The 19,143-nt window shown below is 36.3% G+C and overlaps 1 protein-coding gene across 3 annotated transcripts in view; it reads left to right on the forward strand.

Annotated features, from left to right (window-relative positions):
- The window catches only part of ATP13A3 (ATPase 13A3), a 56,579-nt gene extending 38,104 nt beyond the window's left edge, over window positions 1–18,475 (forward strand). For 2 of the 3 annotated variants that reach the window (XM_084292189.1, XM_084292190.1), the window contains 13 exons: window positions 766–944; window positions 1,413–1,535; window positions 1,617–1,696; window positions 2,500–2,542; window positions 2,638–2,747; window positions 3,605–3,701; window positions 4,553–4,625; window positions 5,507–5,684; window positions 6,375–6,559; window positions 7,678–7,766; window positions 8,197–8,277; window positions 11,677–11,766; window positions 13,274–17,708. In XM_084292189.1, coding sequence (XP_084148315.1) covers window positions 766–944; window positions 1,413–1,535; window positions 1,617–1,696; window positions 2,500–2,542; window positions 2,638–2,747; window positions 3,605–3,701; window positions 4,553–4,625; window positions 5,507–5,684; window positions 6,375–6,559; window positions 7,678–7,766; window positions 8,197–8,277; window positions 11,677–11,766; window positions 13,274–13,471 — 1,526 coding nt within the window. In that variant the 3' untranslated portion in view covers window positions 13,472–17,708. Of the gene's footprint in view, window positions 1–765; window positions 945–1,412; window positions 1,536–1,616; window positions 1,697–2,499; window positions 2,543–2,637; window positions 2,748–3,604; window positions 3,702–4,552; window positions 4,626–5,506; window positions 5,685–6,374; window positions 6,560–7,677; window positions 7,767–8,196; window positions 8,278–11,676; window positions 11,767–13,273; window positions 17,709–18,338 lie in introns of those variants that run through there. The other variant, XR_014618716.1, reaches the window with a different exon arrangement.
- The last annotated feature ends 668 nt before the right edge of the window (window positions 18,476–19,143 follow it).

The raw sequence follows: 19,143 nt of genomic DNA on the forward strand, positions 1-19,143 counted from the left end.
TTTGGTCTGACTTACTTCAATTGTGGTGTTTGAAGTAAAAATTTTTGTGTCGGTAGACTGGGATTATACTGTCTGTATGCCAGAATTAAGTTTGTAAACTATTGTGAAACTATTCAGACCTTTCATTTTGGTTGAAAGGTGCTTAGGCAAGTCAGAGGCGTGAAATCAGTAAAAGGGGTTAATTCCAGTTCTTTGTAGAATTCACAAGTTACTTCATGTTGAATTGAAGGGCGAAAAATCTCTGGAGGTCTTTGTACTAGGGGAAACTTTAAGTCTAATCTCATAACTAGCTTTGAACAGGAGATGGAACTTCATAACCTCCTGAGGTTTTGTCCCTACTGTTTTGAGTTATGTTAAGTCACTCTGGATTTTTTGTTTTGTACAAATAGCTTCTTATCCTGCTTGTGGGCTGTGTTTATCTGTGCTAGGTTTTCTATGAGATATGAGCATTGGCTTTTTCTATATCACAAATATTACAACCTTAGAACAAATTTATAATGGGTAGCAACAGGACTGTTCATTTTGCATGACCTATAACAGTGTTTAAAAAGGGGTGATGCTAGTGCAGGTGAGGAATTTAACAGATAAACCATGACTTCTGTACCTGTAGACTTGTTTGGCCCTAGGGTGTTACTGGTACATTCAGCAGTTGTCCTCCTCCTGGCTTAAAACAGACTTTGTTAGCTTTTCCTTTTGTGTTGAATATCACTGTATGCTGTTGATCCTTCTTTAACTCGAGCCTTTTACAATGCAATTATTTCACAGGGGATAACATGTTAACTGCTATCTCTGTGGCCAGAGACTGTGGAATGATTCTACCTCAGGATAAGGTCATTATTGCTGAAGCACTACCTCCAAAGGATGGGCAGGCTGCCAGAATCAACTGGCATTATGCAGATACCCTCTCAAGATGCACTAGTTCATCACCAGCCATAAACTCAGAGGTGATTTGAGCATTGTTTCACCCTTAAGACTATAAACAGTTTTGCTGTTCAGTTTTTTCCCTTTTTAGTATTCCCTTAAATAGGAAATCTGCCATTAAGTAGTAATTCAAAAATGATGTACTATTTAACTTAGTTTTTTAAATATCAAGGAGTAGTAAAAAAAAAAAAAAAAGCTTGAGGAGCTAGTTCTTCAACTTCAATGAGAGATTTGATGTTGTAGCTGTGCAGAAGGTTTTTTCCACGTTTCAATCCATTAAGACTGCTTTTGCTACATGTAGCGGAAATATTATACCATGTATTCTTGTTAGTAAATAAATGCTGTAGTTGTATGAGGTTTTCTTTCAATACAACTCTTAGAAGCATCCACTAGTGTGGTATATTGAGGAATAATCCTGTGTGTATTGTCTTGAAATTACAAAGTACCTATGTAAATGCACTACAGCTAGAAATTTAAACTACTTTTGATAGGATATTCCAGTTAAATTGGTCCATGAAAGCCTTGAGGATCTTCAGATGACCAAATACCATTTTGCAATGAATGGAAAGTCATTTGCAGTGATTTTAGAGCATTTTCAGGACCTGGTACCCAAGGTGAGCATTTTACTTGAATCTGAGCACTTTTGATGGTGAACAGACTGTCCTGCTAAACACTAAGAAATTTTTGTCTTCCAGCTTGTGTTACGTGGGACTGTGTTTGCTCGCATGGCACCTGATCAGAAAACTCAGTTGGTGGAAGCTTTACAAAATGTAGAGTAAGTATTTCTTCGAGTATAGAAAGGGATGGTGGGTTGACAAGGCGTTTGATGTGATGAGGAAGAAAAATCAATGTATGCCGATAACTGATACACTGAATGCAAGACTGGGCTAAGATCACTTCCCAGGGTTGGTAAATAAGCCTATTAGCTGACCTAGAATGAGAGTACCACCATCTACTGGTTAGCTGTGGATATCAAAGTTGTGCGAGGTTCAGACTTTTCATGAAACTCTAAGTGTCAAATAACTAAACTAACTAGCATATTTAGTTATCTGATTGCTTGGCTTAGTGAACAAATGGATCAAACTTCTGTGTATTAAAGAAGTACTAATGAGATGATTTCCATTCACTTACTGTCAACATACTGTCAGTCAGCATCAAGGCTCAAACTGTTAACCTAGAGATTTTTACTCCTGTGACTACTTCTTTATGATTTTTCAGAAGCTTTTCTTAATTTTATTTTTATTTTTTGACACAGGATTATTTTTTTTAAAAAAATTTTGTAGCTATACAAAATAGTACAAAAGTCTGTCCTGCTTACAGTGAAGATGCTATAGACCTTGGAATGATAGAGGGCTGATTGCCAGGTTAATCAAATGAATAATGGTTGAGTCACATTACTTTTCTGTCTGCTTCCTTATATTTATAATAGGAACTTTAATTGCTCTTAGCACCAAGAATTATTTATTTTTGCACAAACCCAGAGCATGTCAAATAATACAGAAGTATTTGGTGAAATGAGTGAAGCGTACTATGATTTGGGAATAGTCCAGAATCCTAACATCTGTTTGTTCTTCATAGTTACTATGTGGGCATGTGTGGAGATGGTGCAAATGACTGTGGTGTAAGTATTTCTATTTTGCGTATAGAACTGCTCAATTAAGTTTTACAGCTGAAAGCATGTTTTAAAATATTCTTTATTTCAATACTAATTGGCAGGCGCTAAAGAGAGCACATGGTGGTATATCTTTGTCTGAACTTGAGGCTTCTGTGGCATCACCATTCACTTCCAGGACACCTAATATTTCCTGTGTGCCAAAGCTAATCAGGTAATGCCACTTTCTATGAGCTTAAACATGTCCCTGTAACTCATTTTATTTACCTTGTCTTATTTTATGTTTGATGTTCCAGGAGGTCCTTTTGAAGTAAAGGATAAGCAGTACATTTTAAGTAAATGTTTCTTTACTGAAAGTACTTTGAGTAATAAGGACATGTAAAAGTATGATTTAGCATTTTGTTTTAAATCGTTTAGTCCACAGAAAGCTCATTTCTTAAAGAATGAGAGAGGGCTCTACGTGTTAGTACTTAATTTGATGTCTTAGTGACTATGGTTTCCACAAAGGCTGTGTGTAATTGCAAGCAGTAAAATTCTTCCTATGTCTTTGCTTCTCAGCACCATATTAAGGAGAAAACAAATTTTCTAGGTAGAGTTTGACCGATTCTTGATCCTAGAATTGGAAGGTAGATAATAATTTTAGAAAGAAGTCCACCAGAGAAGAACCTAATTTAATGTATGTGGAACTAACGAAGTAATGGATGTACAGAAACATTTCTGAAGTCAGTAGTTGTGACTGCATGGTCATTTAATACATGTAGCAAACCTGTGTTACACAGAAGCATTTACAGGCAGATCTTCATTTTAAAATGAAAATAGAAAGCCATGTAAAGGCAGAGAACATTGCAGGATGGTGGTGGCTCAGTTCAGTGGGCGTGCTTCTGATTCTGTATCTGAAATTGTACCATTCTGAACCCTGTTTTTTCTGTCTGAGCGCTTGTCTTCAGCCTAGTGTCTCTCACAAGGCTTGAGGATACGTTTAATTGCAGTTGCAGTTAATGTTTTGCTAAGTGGAGTGTAATGTCTTGTACAGAAAGCTTTCAACTTACATGATTGCATTTGTTTTGACAGGGAAGGTCGTGCTGCTTTAATAACTTCCTTCTGTGTATTTAAATTTATGGCATTGTACAGCATTATCCAGTACATCAGTGTTACTCTGCTATATTCTGTAAGTATTTAATTGTAGTTAAGCACAGTGTCAACATAATTCAGATTTGAAAGTTGATAAATATTTAAGAAATAGTTGCAATAGTTGCAAATTTCTTTGCAAATATGCAACATTCACCTTTAATCCAAAGACAGTTTTTAGAATGTAATGTTAGTCACAGCATTGTTTGCTTTTTTTATGCTAACTGTTGGAAAAACACATTGATATATTTTAAAAAGGCAATAATTAATGCCTGTGAATAGAGAGTCTCTACAATTGGAGTCCAAATAAACATATAAGTAAAAAAATATAAATTTTTGAATTATTTACAAATGGTCAACATTTTAAAATATTCTAGCTTTATTTTAGAATGGTATAATCCCTTTAAGTAGGGATTGAAATAGAGCAGCTACAGGTATAGCATTAGGAGGGAGAAAAAGAAGTATTTCCTTTTAATGTGATTGGACTCTCAGTATGGCATATGTGAGCTGTTTAATTGGATCACAAAATACAAATGGACCTTTTGAGCTGGAAGTTTTGACTAGTGTGTGACTCCATACAGAAGTTACCTTATTTAGAGAATTGTATGCCTAAGCTAATATTTCATGGGTTTATAAGATTCAGTAATGTAAGTTTGAATTGAAACAACTTTCAATTACAAAAAGCTTGTGCACTTTGAAACTGAAATTTTCATACCTTATTGATCTATCAGTTGTAGAGTACTCAAGATTTGCAGATAAAGGAATCCGGTTTGGCAGGAAGCTGCCTGATGCATAGAGTAAAATATAAGCAATTGATGCAATAGAGTTTCTCTGTAAGATACTTTTTGGTGTGAAGAAATTACCAATGTTTCAGTTGTGATTTCTGTCTAGATCCTGAGCAATTTGGGAGATTTCCAGTTTCTCTTCATCGATTTGGCAATCATTTTGGTGGTTGTCTTCACTAGTAAGTATTGTGCTGAACTACCCCTGCTGGCTTCAATGAAGCAATTTTTATGTGGTCAGATTCTCTTTAACATCCTGCTGTTCACTGGAATAAGAACTGGGTTGTGTACAGTTAAGGTGTTACAGCTATTACAGTATCTGCATTCAAAAACAAACTAAACACTAAACCTCAGTATCAGATCAGATTCAGCTGATGTTTGTGAAATGCCCTCATGCAAAAAGCAGGTCATGGGCATGAGCTTTGAAAAGTAGCTCTTCACAGTACAGGAAGTCACAAATCCGTCCTGCTGTGAGGAAACTGTTTTTGGAATCCAAACAGTAATTGTTCCAACATGATCTTTCTCAAACGTTTTGACTTCTCGCATTTTTAGTTGAACTTCTGTCCAGAAAATGTTACACTTGTGAACTATTAACTGGTGAATTCCACATATGATCCCAGCACTCAGCCCAACAACTAACAGCAGAATTCTGTTTTTCAAGTTTAATAGAAATTGCTGTGTTGAAGCAATGGGAGGCCAAAATCAAGGAAGCTAGCTAGTTTTAGCTCTTGTGCCAAACAAATGGGAAGTTCACCCTAGAATTTTATAACTGACATATCTGGAGTTTGGCTAGACACACTAATTCCTTAAGTCTCATGGTTTATATTATTGTCCTGTGCTGCAAGGAGTAACTGGCTTATATAAGGCACTATGGCATTACTCTAGGGATGTATAATCTTTTTCAGGTGGTCTCACACTCCCAGTTTGGGACTACACAGATAAATTTCTAAAGTGTAAAGCTCCAGAGGTTATGAATGAGTTATTGTAATTCCACAGAATGTAAACAGGCTAACTGTTGAAAACCATTATGATGCAATATGTATTTTTTTCTTTCATTTTACAGTGAGTCTGAACCCTGCTTGGAAGGAGCTTGTCGCACGAAGGCCTCCATCAGGTCTTATCTCAGGTCCACTTCTGTGTTCCGTTTTGTCTCAGATCATCATCTGTCTTGCTTTCCAAACCTTTGGATTCTTTTGGGTCAAACAGCAGCCCTGGTATGAACCTTGGACAACAGACTCCGAGTAAGTGTTTCAGTGACTCTGTACGTAATATAGTAATGATCAGAAAAGGATCATCAGTAATGCTTTCTTTATCTACTTAATTTGGGTTTTGTAAATTAAACTTCTGTATGGCAACTTGTTAGTCTACTGATTTTTATATTTTTATTTTTTTGTTAAAAGCATGCTAATATATAGGAGCTATCCAATGACTGAGATGCAGAACTGGGTCAGAGCCAGATTGCAGGGTCTGAAGACTCTTTCTTCATCTTTGGGACAGTAAAGATTGAAATTTTAAGTTCATAGTTCAGACCTGCTTCAACTTTATATTATAAAGTTTTGTTTTCCTGTTAAAGTTCCAGTAAATCAAATTCATATTTCTGAAAATGAAGAGGTGTTTTCATTTTAATATTTTTTTCTAGTTTACAGTATTTTCTTACCTGTCTTCAGAGTTTATCCACAGTGACAGTCCCTATACAGTTCATGTAGGGAACTTACAAGCTGGAAGCATAAAAGAACTTGAAGCACAGAATTCACAAAAATTATTTCCCTGCCATAATCTTGAGTTTAATTCTTATTACATGTAGTAGGTGTTCAAGGATATGCTTTTTTATCTACTGCAGTAATTTGTTCTGCCATTTCTTTTATTAATGGCTATAATTCAGCCTTGTTTGCCTTTTCTCCTTAACGCAGTGTTAAATGTTTGTGTTGTAGTGCATGTAATATGTTGGATGCCACAAACTCCAGCTCTGCACATGATGGGAATGAAACTGAAGATGAACATAACATTAAAAATTATGAAAACACAACTTTGTTTTTTATATCCAGCTTTCAGTACCTCATAGTGGCAATTGTCTTTTCTAAAGGAAAGCCCTTTAGACAACCATGCTACAAAAATTGTAAGTCCTTTCTTATTATATACAGCTATATAAGATGTTATCTTATTATATACGGTCAGGTAAAACTCCAAGTGAATTACTTTGCGCTTACTCGTCCATGGCTTGCTTACAGTTCTGATGTGCTGCTTCAGCAAGAATAGGGTTCCTAGAAGAACATAGTACAATTGTCCTCTAGTAATCACAGACAGAAATAAGGAAGTATCAAACAATGGTGTAATAGTTATTTTGTTTGTATAAGACAAGAATATCTATGTCTTTAAAGTTAATTATGTATGATATACTTTTAAAGTGAATGCAGCTGGGAAATCCTGTAAACGCAGGCAGGGCCATGGCACTGTCTGAAGTTTTCTCATTGACTCATGGCATTTCTGGCAGGTTGATATGACTAAACTCTTTGCTTTTTGTAATAATGTTAAATTGTTTGGCCTGTATGTTTGCGGTATTTGCTTGCTAACGTTTTTATAATTCTGTTGAAAATATATCCGGTATATTTTAATAATTAGCTGACTAGTCTTCAGAACCTTGAACTTGTCACTCTGTTTTGAGCTTAACTGTAACAAACTGGGAAAAACTGCTCGGTAGAAAGTTGTGTGCTTAGTTGTGGTCTATTAACAAGTATTTTTGTTTGCCTGTGACTTACTGCATAACTAGAGACAAAGATACAAGCCTGTGTATGTATTTATATATATACATACATATAAAAATATATAAGTGTGTGTGTGTGTGTGTATATATTCCAGCAATAAGGAGAGGATAAAGTACTTTGGGAGAGGGATGACGCAGTTACATAGCTGAAAGCTTGCTGTGCGTTTTCTCTGAAATCACTCTAGCTTTGTGGTCTTAAGCTGTTTCAAAAGAAAATCAAACAAAACCAAAAAGAAATTAAAAAAAAAAAAATAAAAATCCCAGCTCTTGCAAGTAGATACTTTGCTCTTTTTTTGTTCTGTCTCTGACTATTAGCGTAGCTTGTGTTGTGGGAAAAAAAGCACCTTCATGAGGTTTAGATGCTGATACTTAGATGCTGATACTTACTTTGATATATGTAAGACCTGTCAAACTCTGACTGCGGGATGGTCTGAATAAAATGTGTTTTTGTTTTTTTTTTTTTTTATTTACAGTTCTGTTTGTTACTTCTGTGATAGTTCTTTATGTATTCATATTTTTCATCATGTTGCATCCCGTTGAATCTATTGACACATTTCTTGAGGTAAGATTCAGCAGATACGCGGGTATCTGTACTTCTTGGGATAACTGGCTGGCTGCCTCTTGAGCAAACCTGACCCTTTAGAATTTTAATTTCTAATCTATGCGGGAGGGGAGGTAATTTACTCAAAATCAGTATGTAGAGAGACAACTGAAATGCTTAAATAAGCGTCCCTGTTTTTTGATAAAACTTCACATTGAATTTCCAACTGGATGAGTGATTAAAGGCATTAAAATGTTCTCAGGGAGACAAGAAGAATGAGAAGCAATATAACCTAATGGACTGGCATTAAGTATTAATGTTTTAATACATCTGGGTTTATGTGCAAATGTACTTATATATTTACATGGGCATATGGATCCACAACTTGGAGTCAGTTTGGAATAAGTTTTTAAATGTTTGTGGTGTTAACCTCTGGCAACTTTTTTCACAGCTCGTGTGTGTGCCATATGAGTGGCGCCTAAAAATTCTCTTTATTGTTATCATCAATGCAGCTGTATCCGTGTTGACAGAGGTAAGAAATTCAAATGGGAAAAAAAAATACTGATCTATTAAGTGTTTTTCTTAGGGGCTTGGTTTGTTTTTGTTTAGAAGGTTTATCTTCACAGAACATCAGTGGAAGTGGACCACTGTTTTCTTTCTAGGTTTACATTTCTAAAAACATCCTTCCAGGCTGGGTTTAAGGTGTCAGTGTTTTCCATGTTACAGACATAACTTTAAAACCCTTTTTAGTTGCAAAGAAAAAAAATTATTTCAACTAGTTCGTAGGAGAATACTCTCCATATTTATTTGCTGTATTAAATCAAGTCAGAATAACATATTACTATATAAAATCATTATGGGAGCATATCTTCATTCAATTGGATCATAAACATAGCTTAATGTTCAGAATAATGCAGGTCTGTCTGTATAACTTGTCAATCTAATCTGGTCTAAGTGCAGAAGTTTGTGCAGATTTGCATTTTTCAGCCCTGATCTTGTCTGAAGTCAGTCATTCAGGATATTTTAACCTCTTCTGCTGTGATTCAAGAGTTAATGTGGGCAGAAACATTTCCTGCCTTTTGTCCAGGTACACCAATGTTATTTCTGAGAATCTATGTTAAAAGAGGCATATCTTCTAGGAAGTCTGGATGCAAAGCTAGTCATTTACTCCTGTGGTTAGTTCTTCCTGATAAAATGATGCCTTACTTCCAACCTGAATACATTTGGTTTTTGGTTGCAGCCATTAGTTGTTATTTTTCTTCTGCAAGATGAAAAAGCCTTTTAACATTATCTAGTACTTACTACAAGTGTACATTTTTACTGTATAATATTATCTGCACCTTCTCGTCAGTGTTTCTATTACTGTGAGAGATTGCTATCAAGGTAACCAGCATAATGTTTGCTTGGATCATACCACTTTGGCCTTTGAAGATTACTACAGCATTAATATTTTTTCCAGTTGACCGAGTTTTCCCTTCTGTTCACAACATTAAAAGTAACATCAACCAAAGTTTTGAGGATACTTTAATAAAAGTGATCAAGGCTTTGAGATCAAAATGTGTTCCAAGTATAATGCGCAATGTATGCTATTACATTCTTCCTGATAGGAACATGTATTTCATCACTTTCATGTAAGTGATAACCTGTCTCTTCCAAAAGATGTGACAGTAGATACTAAATTATTTGGCCTTTGCCTTGCTGTTTACAAATTTATCTTTCTTTAATCATTCTGTGCCTTTCTAAGATTGTTCTGTAGTTACTTTAACCCTGTCTGTGATGGAGCCTTCTCTTATGTGCCCTTTCATGCCTCCATTTTTTTGGTGCTACTAAACTCTTAGTTTTCTTCTTTACCTCCCTTTTTGTGTGATGATTTTTGTGTATATTGCTCTCTGCAAATTATATAGAGAGTTATTCTGAAGCTGCAGAGTCATGGCTTTTTGTTTTTTTGATAAATTTGAAACCTCCTAGACTGACTTATTTTCCCTTCCCTGTTCCCCTTCCCTTTTTAGTAGAAAGTTTGATTTAAAACAGTGTGTTCCTCCACATATTAGTACTTGTCTCTTGTGCTTCTCCTCTGGCTTAAATGTTCATAAGGTTCTGCTCCAGGGCCTTGTTGGTATCCACATCCATCTGTAAACTTTGGAGTTCCTAGTATGCATGATCTAAGCAATGTATTTCCTGTAAAGCATTGCTTTCACAAAGTATTTCAAACCCCAGACTCTCTTCTTCCTCTGCAGGTTTTAACTGCTATCTTACAACGTTTTAGTTACTTTCATTAGCAGAACTGGTGGGATAATTTGTCATATTTCCTTTATGTGGAATTTCCTATTTATCTTGTTGCCCATACTTTAGTAGTGGAGTACAATTGTATAATTTGGTTTTTTTGTGATTTTAATTGTTTGGGACATACTGCATTTGACTTAAAAGCCTGTTTCTTCCACTGTCACTGCTTAGTGCTTTGTTTAGTAAAAGAGAGGGGACTCGGCAGCTCCTCTCAATTTAGTGTCGTTGGAAAACTCGCTTAGTATTCAAGTCCTGTCTAGTGATCCTCAAATCCCACACCTAGTTTTACAGTGCACACTTCGCCTTTCATAATTTCAGCCTTCTTATGTCCCACCTTTTGAACTGTATTTGTCCACCTCTAAGTGTACTACTCTGGGCTTCCTGAAGCTTTTTCATGTGGTGCCAAGTCATTAGCTCCAGTGTGTCATGTAGAAAATGCAGTCTCTTTCATTCCTTTGCGTCCAGCATAGCTCATTGCCCTCCTGGCCTTGTGTCCCTGCCTGCATTTTCTTCTTAGACTTGCACTACAGAGCTATTGAGTGGAACAGTCTACATTCTAAGTCTTAAGGAAAAGCTGCTCTTGGCATCTTGTTATTTCTTTTAACAAGGACTCTGTAGGTGTATCACCTATACTTGCTTCTGCTCAGACTCATTCTTTGGTAACTGCCCCTCAAGTGCCTCATAATGATGGGATCGGGGAAGGATTCTATTTACCTTCTTTTGTCAGGCTTCCCAGTTTGATGCTTTTGTCCCTGCTTGTGTGTAGTTTTTTCAGTTGTTTCTACAGCAGGAGTTATTTCCAAATGTGGTTGTTCCAAACCTATTTACTGAAATGCTGTGTGAAGCTTTTGCTCCTCCCGTGTGGATGCCAGACTAGATTTGCAACATATGCACATTGTTTCTACCAGGCATTAAAGCCCATTATAAAAGTCTAGTCCATCAGCTCACTTCTTCAACGGCAGAAGTTAGTCAGATGTCAAACACAGATTCTGTTTGAAGATCAGAGTCATAGACTCAAGGCCTTGGAAGACGCAGGTTCACACCTGTATGGCTACATTTGTTCAAGGCTCTGAAGTGCACCCACACAATCATATGAAAATAACCGGATGTACAGAGTGTGCTGTTTGACTTCCACCCTCTTTTCCAAAATCCAGAACTACTGGTGAAACCGCTAGAGCCACCAGAATTCCTACTGATGGCTCAGCTTTGCCACATGGAAAGCTTTTCCGTGAAAGCCAAGGGTTTAAGACAGACAAAGCACAGCTATAGGATGAAGTATGCTGTGATGTTAAAGATGGTTTGAGGGGAAATGGCTTTAAGGACTGAAGTCTGTGGTGCTTCATGTTTTTTTTAGAGCACTGAAGCACATTAAGAACGTGAATTAATGAATTTTACTTGTATTGGTGGATGCAGTTTTGGTCATTACTGCTATTGTTTTTAAAGTATGTGTTCATATTCTTATATCTCATGTCAGCACTTGAAAATGTTTATCACTTAAGTACTGACAAATAACGTAAGCTCTGTTTTGCCTGGCACTGAATTAGTCTATCCTTAACACGCTATTTCAGGTTTTATTTGTAATGTGCACACTAACAACCAATGATCATAAATTTTTTTAATTCTTCCTACTCACTGCAATGTCTCACAGACTGTCCTCCTTGATATGATCCTTTGGAAGGTTGTGTTCAATCGAGACAAACAAGGAGAATATCGCCTCACCATACCCCAGCCGCCTCAGGTTGGAGACTAGTATTTTGCTGTCATCATTTGAGTGCATGCACATTCATTCAGTTTTATTTTTTTTAAATGTGTCTGTTGTTTTATCTGAAGCTGAAGGTTGTTTAGATTTCTCTAACTTGGATATTAAAAGGGAAGGTTTCTGGTTTTGTATTTCTCTTCTTGTTGACACAGACTTTAGATCTGTTTTCTGAGATTCGAGAAGCAAACCCAGAGGACTGCCTTTAAGACTGTCCTCACTTTATTATCAGTTTGCATGTTAGCAAGTTTTGTTTGCATTGTCACAGATCAGCATGATAGGGCTGGAAGTATCTTGATTTGCATGGAAGCAGAACTGCTGACTCTGGGTCTAACTCAGTTCTTTATTAAATTAATTTGATTTAGTATCTTAGAACACTGTGAGAGCAGTAATTTACGGTAGGTAAAAATGAAACAAAAAAGGTGGGTAGGTTAGAGTACTTTATTACTACCCCAGATAGTTAGATAGTTTAGGATAATCCAGGTCTTAGCTTCTGCTTTTCAGGTAACCATGACTTTTAGATGAGTCTGCCCCTCTGTCATTAATCCGTGAAGGAAATCTATGTGAATCATGTATAAACTAGCTTTTTCTTTTTTAAGCCTCTGACTTACTGCTTTTAGCTGGTTATATGTGTTCTTGCTAAACATTACATTGGTTTATTCTGTAGCACTAAATTTTATTAAATGAATTCACTTCAGGAGTGTGTTTGCCTTTTTGAGGCTGTTGAAGAACAAGTTGTGTGCTCACTGAAGAATGAAAGTTACGCTTAAGACTCTAGTTTGGTTTAGTTCACCGATTTATTGATCTATATTCAGAGCATGAAGAAGACCTTAGAGAATGTCTCTCCATTAACATGTCAGCTGTACAGACTGCAGGCGCTGTCTGGGAAGTGAGAGGAGTCCACTCCTGAGAATGAGGACTAGTGTTTTTCTCCAGCTAGTTAAATTACATGTATTAAGGACCAAGAGAATACTGAAGTTCTGTAATTTGTCTGTTTTAATAAGGATTTTACTTGCCTATGGGACTTCCCTATTACTGAATACACTGTCAGGTCTCACTGTACCAGCAAGTTAAATTCTGCCTCTTGTGGCTGGCTGGACGCCTTCAACTAAAAAGAGTTTTGAAACTGAAAATTTGACTAAATTTTCTAGACTAGGCTGATACTCTTCAATAGTACCATCACTTAATGATGGTTATTTTACCTGTATTTATTAAAACTATTTTAAAATATGCATGAAAGCTGTTGGTGACATTAGATGTTGCTATAATACAGAATACTTGTATTTTCTTAATGTTTTTAAAATGTCATTAGTACTGTATTATAGAAGAGATGACCCAACAGAAGAGCTTCTTTACTATATTTTCTACATCCCATGTGACAATGGCACAGTAACGTAGAAGCTAAAATACTAGATTTTTTTCTAGTTAGTTACTGTTGAATTATTTTTTTCTATGATAACCTAACTTTAAAATATGTTCACTTCTGCAGGAGGCAGTGGATCGCTGTGGAGTGTGTTTCCTTTCTTCCCTGTTTGGTTGCAGAAAGAAGGCGCCAAAAGCCAAGTATATGCATCTAGCTCAGGAACTGATGGTTGATCCAGAATGGCCACCAAAACCCAGAACAACAACGGAAGCTAAAGTACCATCCCAAGAAAATGGTTCATATCAAATCATCACTTTAACGTAACAGTGGATCTTGGTGGCATGTATCTTTGTAGTATTGAGAAGAATGTAATTTTAAAGCTTTATTTGAAAACGCTGTATACTAAATGTCAAGTTCTAATGCAGATTTTTCCAACTGTTTCATCTCTCTGAATACAAAGTTCAGAGCCAGACATCTTACGAATATACATTTTAAAAATGTAGGTTACTATAGGCAGAAAAAAAAAGATTGTGTTTCCTTCCACCTTTCAAATGTCATTATTCTTAAACAAGATGCATCTGAAGATTTAAACTGCGGGGCAGTTAAAAGGTTCACTTTATTTGCCTGGAGTATCTTAACCATGGTTCTAATTTGCTTACCTGGGCACGTGTTAATATAAGGTCTATAATGTAATGGTTTCATGATAGTACTAGAGGCACATAATAACCAAAACCTTGTCATACATTTTGTTTTGGTTTGTTTTCTCTTTAATACTCACTGCTGAAAGACTTCGTGCCTCAGAACGGTTCTAAAGTTTTGGTGTGTGTACCTCTAAATTTGTCTGTACTAGTAAGGAGTGTTTCCAGGTATAATGTTTGGGTTTTAGTACTTCAGTCTGCCACAGCAGGAACTGGAAATGCTGTAGAAGCAATATGCCCCATCCTTAAGAAGAAAGCACATTGCTTTCAAGTGGGTTCTTAGCTGCTTTTCTAGCTAAACCTGAGGAAGGGCTTCAGTGAACTTCAGAGGAGGAGGCATTTGGCTACGCTCTTAAAATTGTTGGAGAAGGAAGGCTGGAGAATCTAACACTTCATTCTGTATCACGTTTTATCACGTTTAGCTATGCATTTCTCCACAGACCTTGCTTTTGCCAGCAGAAGGGCTGGTTTATCACTTTGTGGACCATGTTTTATTTGTAAATCTTAAGGTAGTTTTTCCTATATTCCTTAAAGGAGTAAGGCCAGAGTTACTGCTGCGGGTGGGGTGGGGGGTGGGGGGAGGAATATTTCCATATGCCCGTGCTTGGGATTCGTGCATGTTGAGAACATCTGCATTTCAAAGAGTCTGCCAGTGTCTTAAGTACTATATGTAGCTGTACGAAACAAAACTAAGAAACAATAGATGAGCTAAAGTCTGTCTTGCTGCAGAGCTGTAAGGCTTATGTGGACATTATTTAAAAAAAAAAAAAAAAAAAAAAAAAACAAAACAAAACAAACAAACAAAAAAAAAAACCACAGACACAAAATTGTATCACTAATAATGCTGCTTAAGCACTTTGGATAGTGATACATGATTTTGCCATTAGGTGGTGTTAAAACACAAGACCACTAGAAAAATAGGTCTGCAGCGATGTAGAACAAGGCATTGTCTTTACATGCAAAGTTTTTAAGTTTTTTCCATATCCTTTTTTTTTTTTTTTTTTCCAAAACCACAAATGACGTATCTCCAAACCATCTTCAACTTACTAAACTTTCAGAAAAATCTTTGGTGTCTTTGGGAAGATGATAAAAATACTGACTTGTGATCAGTCTGTTCTGACCAGATAAAACTGACTGGTTCAGTCTTCAGTAACATTTGGGAAGGGATCTCGGATCCAGATGAGTCGTGATACTTTAGAGACACTTTAAGGAAAGAAATTGGGTCCTTGAGAGCACTCGTGTAAAGAGTGGAAGGAGGGCCCTGAGCTCCCTGACTGGCAGGGATTAATTTGAATTGTGTGTATTTGGATTATGTATTTATGTATTTTTTTTTTAAATTCCTGTGGAAATAATTCCTTTCCAGAATTGTTCTCATAAGTGGAATTTTTCAGGTCAAGCCTAATTTCCATGTGCTTTTCTGTAAGACAGAATAGGCAGCATCTCCCACTGCTCATGTTATGGTTTCTGCAGTGTCGAACATGCTGTGCCAGTGGGGAATTTAAAGTGGTGCTACATGGTTTGGAAGACTTTTTTTCTGGAACTTGGGGGTTTAAGTTATTAGCACTTGCTGCTCATAAATAGTGTGCTTATGTGCTATCCTCCAGTCCAGCTGTTGACTCTTCCTGATTTTTTGTTGTTGTTTGTTTTCTCGGGGGTGGAATAGGAAGAAAGGGGAAGTGCTTTTTTTAGCATTCATTCAGCAGAGCGATGTACAAGCCTTGTTAGCCTGGCTTCTCAGGGTTATTAACTTCGGACAGCATTGGTAGCTTTTAAGGGGTCTGAGATCATGGACTTGGATAAATTTGTTAATCATGAACTTGAGTCAGCTGGCCGATTTTTGTCAGTGTTGATTTTATGAAATATTTGTAGCATGGAATAATTGATGAAGAATTCTTGGCTGCGTAAGTAGTATTCAAATTTAAAAAAAAATAATACTTTAATTGAAAACTCTTGTGAAGCTATGCATCTTGGACCTGGGAGCTGTGACTTATCCTTAAATGCATAAGGTGTTTTTTTTTTTTTCCATTTCATTTCATTGATCATTATAGCTTGGTTGTTCCAACAGAAAGTGAAAGAGAAAAACTTTCCCTCTAATATACTTTTGCTTAATGCCTTCTTTGAACTGCTAATTTCTCTCAGCTCATTTGGTTTTTGCAGCTAATCTTTCAATCATTCTAATTCATTAGACTTATCTACAGGGTGAAGAGGGAACAGCTTATTAATACTAAGGTGGGCTTGTCTTCAGAGAACACGTTAGGGCACTCATTTTAAAACCAAAATTGTCAAGTGTCTCCACTTGTTTGAGTGGTTAATAGGTCATGAACTTATTAAACTTGAAAATTTTGCAAATGGGAGTTAGCTTCCTCAAGGTTTGCATTCAGAATTCGTAAAAAGTTCTTGAGGTTGCATGCTTGAGCTGTGACCTATTTGCTTCTGACGTTTAGTCAAGCATAATAAATCAGCTTTTCCAAGGGTTTTTCTTCTTGTTGTAAGTTCAGCCACAAAATGAGCTTTTGTATCTTCTGCAATTTCTGGGATTGATGCCTTCCTGCCCAAGAGCTGAGTTTGGCCACCTATAATTTTTCTCATTTTGAGCAATTTAGTTTTTCTGGTTTTCAGAAATGCAACAAACTAGATCTGAACTAGCATATTCAGTTTCTGCTTTGAAGTAAGATGAAATTCATATTGTAGTGAAAAATCTCTTCACGTGTTCATCTTGGATGTCTGAATTCAGGTGAACAGACCAATTTAGTGAGCTCCACTAGATACTTGGTAGACATTTTTCTTCCTGCTGTATATTTTGGCCTTATGTTGAGGAGTTTGATTTATTAAATTATTTGTGTATGCAGACTTCAATCTGTACGTATTTTACTTTGATGTATTAGGATTTGTAAATATTTTTTTTAAAAAGTAAATATTATTTATGCGCATACCTAAAGGACTGGTCTACCCAGCAAAGCAATTGCTAAATAATAAATGTTACTTTTTAGAAGTAAATTGCAAGATCATTAAATTGTATATCCCTCAGGGTTATTTTTAAAGTTTTTTTCTGTTCCCTTCAGATTTAACTAGCAGTAACTAGTTTCATGTAATATAGAACTAAATCTACTGTAAAAAGAAAATGCTGCGAATAATGCTTGAATAGAAATGGCTAAAACACCCACAGAACTGACTGGCCATATTCATTGTAACTTTAAATTGGGAAATTTTACTGTTGCACTTTTTAGAAGTTGTTGGATTTTTAATTCTATTTATTTTTTCTTTCTTCATGAAGGTTGTGCTGAACAGTCATCCCAAATCGGGTAAAAAAAAAAAAAAAAAAAAAAAGAAATCTTGTACTGTATCTGTGTATACAGTATAATACTTAGCAGATGTGGAGTCCTTTTTTATGCTGCAAATTTTTAATGCTTATGTTGGTCATCACAAATTGCGAGAGCTAAAGTTCTGTAGGATTTCTCCCATGAAATTCTGAATTGTAAACTTAGGTTTTTGTATGTCTAAGGGAAAGCTGTGGGTTTTTGACAATTTTTAAGAGTCTTGAATATGTTGATTTTATACAGTAAAGCTTCAGGTTTTTAAAGCTATTTTCAACAGACTGCATCATCTTTGATAATTATGTGAACGAGAAACTACTCAGTTTGTCGTGAATTTCTGAAGCCGAACACAGATAAAAAGATTCATCGTTACAGTGCTCTCTAGAAGCTCAGCTTTGTTTTTATTTTTAAATCTGAACTGATACATCTTTGTATTTAAACTATGTATTGCTGCTCTAGAATGGTACCCTGTTGTCAAGAAGCATACATAAAGAACTGTACAATAGAATTGTAAATACCATTGTAAATCATTTTTGTGACTGAAGCTCTTTGAAAATAAAATTAAAATGAAAAGATATTTTAACTCTTTTCATTAGTTTCATGAAATTGTTTTTAATTACTCTTACACAATAAGATCTACTCCAGAGCTTGCTGAAGAACATCAGCTTACTCCCGCTGATGTCATTGTGTTGCTCAGTGCCTCTATTTTTGAAGATGGGGGTGGCGATGTATGTATGCCATGTGTTAGCGGTGCATGTGGGAGCACTGCTCTTCTGCCATACAGTAATAGCAGCCTTAACTTCACCCGCTGCCTTACGAAAGCCTTTTTAAAGCCAGACCTTTTACACATGAGAGACTTGTTCCTACCTTCTGCCATCCGGATAGTCTTTCTGTTCTTTGATGCCTGGGAAATATTATCTTGCAAAGACACTTGAGTGAATGATCCTGGGTGTGAGCTGTCGCTGTTGTTACAGTCATCTTCACAAAAATGCACAGAAATAAAGATGTCTTTTCCATCTTGCAGCTTACCTTTGTTTAAGCACTCATTATTTTCAACATTATTTTCAACTTGAAGACAAGGTGTTTGAAATGCCTGGTTAACAAATCGCTTAATTACAAAACCTGAATCTTCCAATTTAAAGCTAAGATTTTGGTAACTTAAAACTTTTCTCTCTTCAGAGTCCTTCAGACTTCAGGTTTTGTTGGTCTGTGACTGCAGAAGACTTGAGGGAAAAACAGAAATCAAGCGGGTCAACCCTGGACTACCTGGCCAGAGCATTCAGTAAAAAACTTCATTCCTTCCTCAAATTGTTTTGATTCCAATCCTGCATGAAGGGGAAAGAGCAGCCTTGTGAAGGTACATATCAATCGCACTTTATAGTTTAAAATTAATGTGTCCACTCCTATGACACCTAATGTGTCTGCGTAGCACACTGCTACACATTTGGAATTTCTTACCAACCATAATTCATGCTGAAATACAGATTTCTGACTCTTAACCAGATCTGCGTTGTGCTAGTTGAGGTAGGTGCTCTACTCTCACTGCCGAAGAAGCTACAGGTGTGTTGTGCTGTTGCATTTGTTGAGATTTCTGATTTTCTCCTGTTTTGTAGTGGTCTCATTCTAATTTAGGTGTTGCGTACAACCTATGGGAACTAGTTGCTCCTATATGCTGAGCATAGGCAAAATCTGCTCTGAAGCTTGTAATGTCCTTTGGCTGTTCATGGTAGTTGCACAAATATGAGTGAAGTGCTGTTATCTAGAGGATGCGTTTTGCTGTTTTACTTCCCATTTAAAGTGCAGAATCATGGTGAAGCCCAACTGCCTGCTATGCTTCTGAGAAGTTCCTCTGAAAAGCAGATACGTTTCTAAGGTAGAAAGGTTCAAAATCATTCTTACAAGCTTTCACATTCATCTGAACATGAAAAAGGAAATTAGGCACCATGTTAAATTTCTAAATTATTACGCGTGGTGGCAATTACTT

This window comes from Netta rufina (genome assembly GCF_964035555.1).
Source record: "Netta rufina genome assembly, chromosome: 9".
Taxonomy (NCBI): domain Eukaryota; kingdom Metazoa; phylum Chordata; class Aves; order Anseriformes; family Anatidae; genus Netta; species Netta rufina.